The following is a 9,010-nucleotide window of genomic DNA, read 5'->3' on the forward strand; positions in this document are numbered from 1 at the left end:
TTGAAATCAGTTAAAATTGCATCAATTAAACTGAACTATAATATCTTTGGATTTTAGGAGAAAAAAAAAGATGCAATCAAAAAGATTGAGTCCAAAGCCGTGTAATTACCCACCCTGCCCTTCCTGCTGAAAAGGCATTTTGTTTTCAAAGTAAGCTTTCTGAGTTGTTTTTAACCTCAAACTAATGACATCTTCCTTTCTTCCTTGCTCTTCTTCAAAAATATTTTGTGGCAGTTACAGAAATGTTGTTGTTGTGGGGTTTTATGGTTGTTTTCCATGAAAGTGGAAACAGACTGTAATCTATGAGCAGAAACCAGGAAGGCTCTCTCGAGCGCTGCACGGAAAACCAACCTCTTCCTCTCTCTCCGCCCCTCTTGATGTCATCATATTGTTTGTGATAACCAAGTGTTTGATTAACCAGTCACATCCTGCATCTGAACCACATTTCCTGTTCAGACGCTCACGCGTAGTGCTGATGTTACCATAGAGCTCACACAGTTATGAAGAGATCTTGTCACTTGTTACGTTTTTAGTCATTTATTTATTTATTTTTGAAGGAAATGACACTTTAAAAACAACAACAACAACAAATGTTCACTTTAACCCTTTCTCAGATCTGCTATATAACAGTCACATTTAACATCACTATTTGATATAAAATTGAGTTTAAAAAGCTTATCTAAAATCAGCTCCCTGAGTTGCTCTCTCTCTCTCTCACACACACACATACATAAACACAGCCAGGCACAAGACTCCATTCATAATTTACTAAATGATGGTGATAGTGTCTCCTAACAGAAATGTATTTACAAGGAAAAATGTTTTTAAAAATTAACTAAAAAATACAAAAGCTCTTTTGCTTCACTTTCTTGCAGACAGTCAAATGAAGAAGTATGATAACAGACAGTTGAATACAAAAACAACAACATCAAACTGGAGCCAGTAGCTCCTTAGCTAGCAGGGGCTAGCTATGGTTTTGGTTATTAGCTTATATTAGCTTATATTACCTTAGCACAAAGTCTGAAAATTCTTCCATAGTTTTGTCCAGATATAAAATTAGATTCTTGAGTTTAATTTTTTGAAAATTATGGGCCAGATTTACTAAATGTGACAAAATAGCACATGTGCACAATCTCCAAATAGACACCTCATTGGTGTGGTTAGTTTTACAGGTGATTTACAATTGTTGTGCTCTTCTCTGAACATAGCTGCAGTTTCTGCGCTAAATAACATGTTTACTGGTTTTCATTAGAAAGTAACAGAAGGTACATTTGGTAATTTTCAAACTGTTTCTCTTATTTTTTTTCCTAGTCTATAACTAAGCCAAGCTAGGCTAATCTTAGCTAACCAGCTACTAGTTGTTGCCTGGATTGGAGTGGTTTGTGAATGCTAGAGATCTAATATAACTATTGGCATAGAAAGTGATTAGGTTCATTTGCTAATTTTTTTTAAGGCACAAAACTTTCACTCACAGTTTTCTATGATACAATCACCTCAGCTGTCAGTTTCATTTGCATAGTAAGCACATAGACAGTACAAAAATACGACCTCTGGGTCTGAAAAAATGAAGCTAATGCGCCAAGTACCTTAAACTTGCATTCTATCTGAAAGGTACCAGATGGCAATACTTGCGACTGCAAAAAGACTTCCTATTATATCAAAGTCTTTGGGAAAATTGCTTTCTGTCTTGACCTCTGGAAACACTTTCCTGATGTGTTTATGGTCCTAGTCACTTATTTTGGTTCACATTGAATAAAAAACATGAAATTTTTTTAGAAATCTTGATCACTAGGTTTAAAATGGTATGCTCATTGGCTAACAGCTTATAAGTGACAAGTCGTTAGCAAACCAAACTAGCGATAATGAAAATGTTCATCGCGAGGCTTCAAAATGGAACTTTAAAAACCGGTGGATGACATCTCAATCATCTTTAATACTTTAACACCTTCATTTTTAATACTGTCTACGAGTAAGCATCAAAATACTCATTATGCCCAAAAGAATACAAAAAGGGAAGAAATAACACTGCATTTTTGACTTAAGACACACACACACACACACACAGATACAAAAACCATACAGGGCAGATGGTTGCTGACTTAATGTCCATCATTTTTTGTATACCACTGTCCACTTTGTCCACATCTCAGAGTTTTCTTGCCTGTCGTGTAAAATGTCATCGTGACATTTCCAACAGTCACTTAAACCCGCAAAGTTCACTCCTGCAGGCTGCTGCTGTGGTGATGTGTGATGGCCCTCTGGTAGTCCTCGGAGGCATTTATGTGCTCTGTGACTCCTGGATGCTCATAGCTGCGGTAGTAGTGGCTGCCCGGCTGCTGGGCATAGTACAGGAGCTGCCTGGTGAACAGAGGCTCTACCTGCAACACATGAGAGCCAAGGAGGTCAGCAAAATCCATTCAGCATAGCACTATTTATTTATTTATTTATTTATTTTTACCCCCCAAAAAAGTGAAAAAGTAGTTGGTATTTTTGCCAAACTCAATTAAAAAAAGAAAAAATTCAATACACCCTTTCATTTTTCATTTAGGGCAGGGGTGGGAAACTCCAGGCCTCAGGGGCCGGTGTTCTGCAGGTTTGATCCAACACAGCTGATATAAATGACTCAATGGCCTCCTCAATATGTCTTGAAGGTCTCCAGAGGCCTGGTAATGAACTAATCATTTGATTCAGGTGTGTTGACCCAGGGTGATATCTAAAACCTGCAGGACACCGGCCCTTAAGGCCTAGAGTTGGACACCCCTGATTTAGGATGTTAGAGTTTGGGATATATTGAAGCCTTCTGTTGCAGTTCTGTGACACACTCCCAAGCTGTTTGGTTTTTGATAGTTTATTATTTATGGGCGTTTGACTGTTGACAGAGATCCAGGAAGGTTGATTCGCTATTTCAACTTTCCCAGCTTTGTTTTATGAAACCATTTTGAGAAGTCAAACTAGAGAAGGGCAAACCATTCCTAGTTTGGTTAAAGCTCAGCTACGTGGTTAGTTTGATTGAAAGTGTGTCAAAAATCTGTAGCTAAAAGGCACGAACCTTCACTTGGCTCATCCATTTTCACTTTATATAGAAATCAGAGTCTCGGGAGGGTGACAGTGGAACCAGGCTGGCCCTGAATCTCAGTGCGACATATTTAGAAACCAAATTTTGTTATGAAACACTGTCAACGCTATGACTATGAACAAGGTCCTACAGACTTTCAAATCTTAGGTTTAAACTTTCAAATCCTATTTTTCACTTTTCAGCCCATACTTTAAAGTTTCAGCACTCTACTTTGAACCTTTCAAATCTTAGTTTTGATTTTAAGAACACCAGTTCGAACTTATTGTCAGCTTCCCAGTAAATATTAGGCTTCACTGATCCTCATAAACAAAATGAGAAAAAAATGAAAGATCTCTGGATCATAATCAGTGGTTAAACTCGGGGGCAGCAGTCACCTGCACAGTGAGGGTCCTTCTTTGTCTCTGTGGGTCCAGACACTCATCTCCGAAACACAGGAGGACCTGGAAGCGGGACGGCGGCCTTAGCCCGTAGCTCTGAATCTCTGCAAGTAGGCAAAAGGACAAAAATGCATCAGTAACAGCTCTGACACCTAAAACACATCAGAATTGATGATTTCAAGCGAATTTCACTTGAAGTGGTGTGACATTTAGAGTGATTCGAATGGAAAGTCCTGGTCACACCATGTATGCAAATACAATTAGCTGTCACAGCTGGAGCTGCTTAGCATGTGGGCGGGATGATGTGGCTGTGTAGACTTCATGTGACTCTCGGCTTATCATAAAATACTTCTTTAAGAAATTATTCTTGGCTGGCACAGTATGTCATGAAGTGACTTCCAGAAAATCAGCTGAGTAATGAGTCTCAGTTTGTTCTACTGCTAATTACATTTAGTGGATTTAGTTTTGAGTTGAGGTGGAGAGTTCTTGACTGAAATCCAAATTTTAGACCAGTTGGTGTTAGTCTTTCTATGTACAGCAAGGTGCCAGCTGGTATGAGTTCTTAAGTGAATCAATCAGATTAAAACATATCAACCAAGCTCTGTCCAGTACACCATGCTGATGATTAAGATACAGGTCAGGGACTTGGTGAATTAGGCATGGCACCATAGATAGGCCTTCATTTAAAAGAATAGTAACATACTAACCCAAAAAAGTGAGAACGTTTTAGTCTTTCGAGCACAAGTGATTGTTGATCAAAGATCCTGAGCTGATTTGAGTTTGTGTCCTCTCACCTGTGAGGTAGTCCTGCGTGTGGAGCAGTTTACAGGTGACGTCTCTCTCCAGCTTGTTGGGTTTGTCTCCGTACGGCGACGGGCCTCCCTGCCAGTACACCCTGCTCTGGCACAGCCTCCGGGCATAGAGCCCATCTGCTCGCATCCACAGCAACACTCCCCTCTCGAGGCTGGCTGGTGGACTCGGAGGACACTCGTCTGGCCTCCTCTGGGATGATAGGCTGTCAACAGGCAGGGGCACCAACTCATGACCTCCAGGCGTCAGGTAGTGCTTATCTGGGTTGCATGGAGTGATATGGCAGCCATCCGGGCTGGAAGTGGTCACCTCTCTCACCAGAGAGTCCCGGAAATATACGGATACGTGCAGACGGAAGTCTAGAGGAGGACACAGGTAGAAGTTAGCTGAAATTTCTTTTTTTTTAAACTCTTTTATGGACTGTCTTTGTTTTATTTTTAAAAAATGAAGCACGTAAGGTTTTCAATGTTCACCACAGCCCAAAGTCGCAGGGTGCTGCTGTATATTATTATTTCAGCGTTCTACATGCTGCTATGTCTTGTACTTCTATAGGAGCGTTCTGCTGAATCTGACAGCAATCGGCATTTTTTTTGGAAATGGTTTTCTGTGTATTGTTTATATGATCAAAATAAACACAAGCAAGAACGATTTGCATCAGATACAAAATTCCTTCACATGTCACTAAAACTAGACCAAAAAACGAAGCTAGTTTGAACACGCTCGGTCGTCAGCTTTGATTAAAGTTGCGTTCCTTTTTTTCCAGCCTCTAGGGGGCAGAGTAAATATTCAAAATTAGCCGCATGTCTATTGAATCAAGCTACCAGCTTTACCTAAAAATAAATACATTTTAGATTATAGCCACCTCATGAAATTCCACTGATAGCGGCTCTGTAGTTGCTAGATATTTAACTTTATTATTAAATTTGGTGCTGATTTTCTGTCTGCTGTTTGTTATGGACAGTCAGAGTACAGTTAATAAAAATGGCAGCCTGCAGCATGATACAGATCCATACACTAAATGCAAGAACTGAAATTAAACTGCACTGAATAAAGCCAAGGAACAAAGTCTCAGGTGAAATTAGTAGTTTTCTGACTTCTGCACAGCATTACGCAGTTTCAACCTAATTGTACCTTTAAATGCTAAAATCTGTGTCATACTGTGACATTTTCAGCTGTTTTGAGCTTATGTAAATATGCATTTGCTGCTTGTTCTATGTAGATGGATTTTTGCTTTTTTTTAAAAAAATAGGACCTTAAGTTTAATTCTCAGCAGAGGATTCTGGTGAGAGTTCCTGATTTTATAGCGTGAGGGGAAAAAGTGAACTGAAAGTATTCGTGTACCTGAAAGTGCCTCTGCTGATCTGATGCTGGCGTCCAGTGTGAAAGGCGAGGGCTGACTCTCAGCTGGACCATATGAGTAAATTGAGGCTCTTAGCTGGTATCCTGCACACAGAACAAACTATGTAGGCAATGCTAAAACTGATAACAATGCTTTTATTTTGCACGCTAAATAATAAGCCGTGTACCATTTTCCATGGATGAGCCCTGCCACGGCAGGGTGCGGGGCGGACAAGGACACTGAGTGAAGGGCAGCTCGGGCAGAGAGGCCTGCTCCTGACAGTAATCTCTCCAGCCGCATTCTGGACTCGCCATGTACTGTGGCATCTATAGAGAGGAAAGCAGTTAGCTGAGTGCACATCTTTGATCATAAGATACCAACAAACAGTCTTTGCATGATGCTTTTGTAATACATTACTCTTTAGTAGGCTTATAAGGACTTTTTTGCAACTTGTTTTATATGACCATTGCAGAATTCTTTCTTCATCCATAGATTTTTGCTTAAGCTAGTGATAAAATCCTTGCACCATAAACTCTGATTTGTTTTTGCATGAAAAGATAACGCCAACTCGCTGACTCACAAAAATAACTTAAATCAACTTGAGAGGAGAAAGCTGATTTGTTCATTTTGAGTGTGTAGTACTTTAAAAGGATAGGTCACACAGATTAATCAGTGCAGAAAAATCAATTATGGTGAGTAACATCTGAAACTACACCATGTCCGAGAAACTGAGATCTAAGAAATAGACATCACATTACTAAAGTACGGATTTAAAACTAAGCATCTGCAGCCTTTGTAGACGTGTTCCATACTTTATGAAAACAAATGTAAATTATTAAGTAAAGCAGAGCATAACTATACTCTTCATTACCCAGGCAGGAAGTACAGATAACTTTAAATAAACTAGGATAGATAAAGTTAAATGCAACAACATTTAATTTGGTAAATGAGAATTAGCATTTACAGTGTGGCAAAAACATATTTTGCCATAAATTGTGTGCTTTTTTTTTTAATCAGTTGCTGCCAAGAAATCTAAAAAGGACCCAAAAACTCCAGAGTTTCTATCAGCCCCTGAAGTCAGCACAAGTCATAGTTGGGGATGCACATCATTACCCTTCACTTGTGTTTGTAAGGTCATCCATGCATGCACAATATGACACTGTCTGTGTCTTCAACCTCCCTAATTCTCTCTGTCTTACTTTAGTCACGCCCCACTTGTTTCTATGTGCAGGAAAATCACCTGAGTCGGCACAGAGGGGTAGGAGGGATGCATCTGAAAGCTCCCTGGGCTCAGAGGACTGTCCTCCTGTCTGGGCCCTGCATGCGGGAAAGAACATTTTTATTAGAAAAGCGCTCTAGAAAATGTCTGAACACATTTTCTGTCAGTACATTTAGAAAAGTCCACATCGATGCAAGTACTTCAGCATGACTTGAGCTGGTGCTTTGACAGTTTGAGGAGTCAGAGAATTTCCACTTTATGTCTGATACACAACTAATTATCAGATTGTGATCATCTAATAATAATAACTACAATAAAACACATCAGTAAAACCCTTTATCCAGTTTGGTTATTGCCGCTGTAGCCCAATCAGCTTTCAGTATTACTACCAGCTTAATTCATGCTGCAGTAAACTTTTTTCAACGCTTTGTTCGAAGGGGGACTGACTTTTCTTGGCGCCCTCGGGGATGATGCGGTAAACTTTGTAGGGGTCCGAGATGTCCAGCTGGCTCCTGTCCACCAGTTCCTCAAAGTCATTGCTCTTGTTGAGGGCGCAGCGCAGGCGTGTCTTCCATGTCGGCGGGTCGGGTTTGTCGATGCCCTCCCGAAACTTGCCTTTGAACAGCGCCCAGGCCTGCAGACAGGTCCGCGGGGAAATGTTTAGAATACCTCCCTCAAGTTTAGCGCGAGAGAATCACACAGCCTGGCCTCTCCTAACTGCGACTGCACGGCCTGTAGAAGAACATCCTCCCGGTGCTGATAACTAGTTACTAACTCTTCACCAATAATTATAAAATAAAACTTTCGTTTATTTTCGTTAAGTGGCTTCTTTGGAGCACACAGTCATTTTAAAGAAGTTGTTTTGCGTCGCTCTCCCAGTAATGTGTGACTTTTTTTACAGCATGGTTCAAATATTCTTATATGGAAATAATCGCATCCTAATGTATGGAGCGAATTTCATGAAAGACAGCAAAACCCTTTTTTATATAATGCATCAGAGAATATTCAAACGCTACTAAGACGCCTAATCGAGTTAATTATTTTTACACACATCATTAAAAGGCTATAAGAGAGTTTAACAGCTCTAAAGTTTGTAATACTTTAACACATATTGCTGTTGTTTTATTCTGAAAGGCGCAGCTCGCTTGTGGCTGGCGGACCCCGGAGGATGCGGGTCTCTTACCTTAAAAAGCGCGGCATCCTCATCCCGGTTGTAGTCCTGTTTCCCGGCGTGTTTCCACGGTATCCTGAAGATGGTCTTCTCGTCGTTCTCCCAAACCAGACCGGGATATTTCCCGCAGTCCACCTGCTCGATGAGCCACTGGCGCAGCTTGCCGTTGCCGCTGCTGCCGGAGCCTCCGTAATCCACGTCGGGGTTCATCTCTGACCAAAAAGACGCACGGGACAACTCCACTGTCTGCTCCTGTAACGTAGTAATATCACACGCTCTCGTGTTTGTGTGTGTTTTGAAAGTAGGCTTGTGTAGGTTTAGTAAAGAATGATTAAGTTAAGTAAAACTACTAAAGGTTAACCCACTGCGCTCCCACGCAGACTAACTTCACTGTGCGCTTCGCAGGCTGATCGAAGCCGTCTTACCTGTGAAACTTGAAAGCCGTCGAGTTTTGATATCAGTCAGGGTCAGAAAGTCCTCATCATTCCGGCGGGCCCGCTTAAATCCACCCAGCCTATGGTGAGCAGAGGGAGGGCGGAGCCGGGATGCTGAGGAGGGTGCACCTGCTGCTTCTGCTAGGCCCGCCTGCTTCCCTCCTGCGAAGCTTATCAGCGCGCACACAGCGGCCGATCTACAGTAATACACTGGGGAAACCCTGCCGGCGTCAACCCGAAGTGTCACACACCCGCACACGTGGAAAATGATAGGATGGAGACGAAAACAATTCTTTGAAATTATAAAGCTTTACGAAAAGTACTCTAGAGTGGTCCAGAGGTAGAAGCGACGCAGAAAAACATCGGCAGCAGTTTTCCCACTGGAAGATTATTCAGAACAGCTGACATAACGCCTCAGACAGGAACACAATACCACATAAGATTATCATTTGCCGTGTCAGAGCTTTAGGAGGCCTGTTAGGAGAATTCGACAGATGATCAATTCTGTAAAAGCAATGCGGTCCAGGAGTCCGAGAAAACATGGTTTTGAAAAGTTCCCACTCATTTCCCCTCAGTATGATTTT

At 41.3% G+C, this 9,010-nt stretch overlaps 1 protein-coding gene across 1 annotated transcript; it reads right to left on the minus strand.

Moving 5' to 3' along the window:
- Positions 1-537: 537 nt before the first annotated feature.
- Positions 538-8,525, minus strand: LOC101470206 (interferon regulatory factor 4). Its single transcript, XM_012924853.5, has 9 exons — positions 8,418-8,525; positions 8,005-8,244; positions 7,269-7,455; positions 6,843-6,919; positions 5,790-5,928; positions 5,605-5,706; positions 4,248-4,622; positions 3,451-3,557; positions 538-2,378 (listed from the first exon to the last, which is right to left on the minus strand). Exons 2-9 carry the CDS (start codon positions 8,200-8,202, stop codon positions 2,217-2,219), a joined length of 1,347 nt encoding a protein of 448 aa, XP_012780307.1. The 5' UTR covers positions 8,203-8,244; positions 8,418-8,525; the 3' UTR covers positions 538-2,216.
- Between the last annotated feature and the right edge of the window lie 485 nt (positions 8,526-9,010).

The sequence above is a fragment of the Maylandia zebra genome, linkage group LG17 (genome assembly GCF_041146795.1).
Source record: "Maylandia zebra isolate NMK-2024a linkage group LG17, Mzebra_GT3a, whole genome shotgun sequence".
NCBI lineage: Eukaryota > Metazoa > Chordata > Actinopteri > Cichliformes > Cichlidae > Maylandia > Maylandia zebra.

Coding starts and splice junctions, on each gene's coding strand:
- LOC101470206 (XM_012924853.5), bottom strand. CDS start 8,202: ATGAACCCCGACGTGGATTACGGAGGCTCCGGCAGCAGCGGCAACGGC. Junction 5,707..5,789: donor GGGCTCATCCATGGAAAATG/GTACACGGCTTA, acceptor TTCTGTGTGCAG/GATACCAGCTAAGAGCCTCA. Junction 3,558..4,247: donor CACGCAGGACTACCTCACAG/GTGAGAGGACAC, acceptor GCCTACTTGCAG/AGATTCAGAGCTACGGGCTA.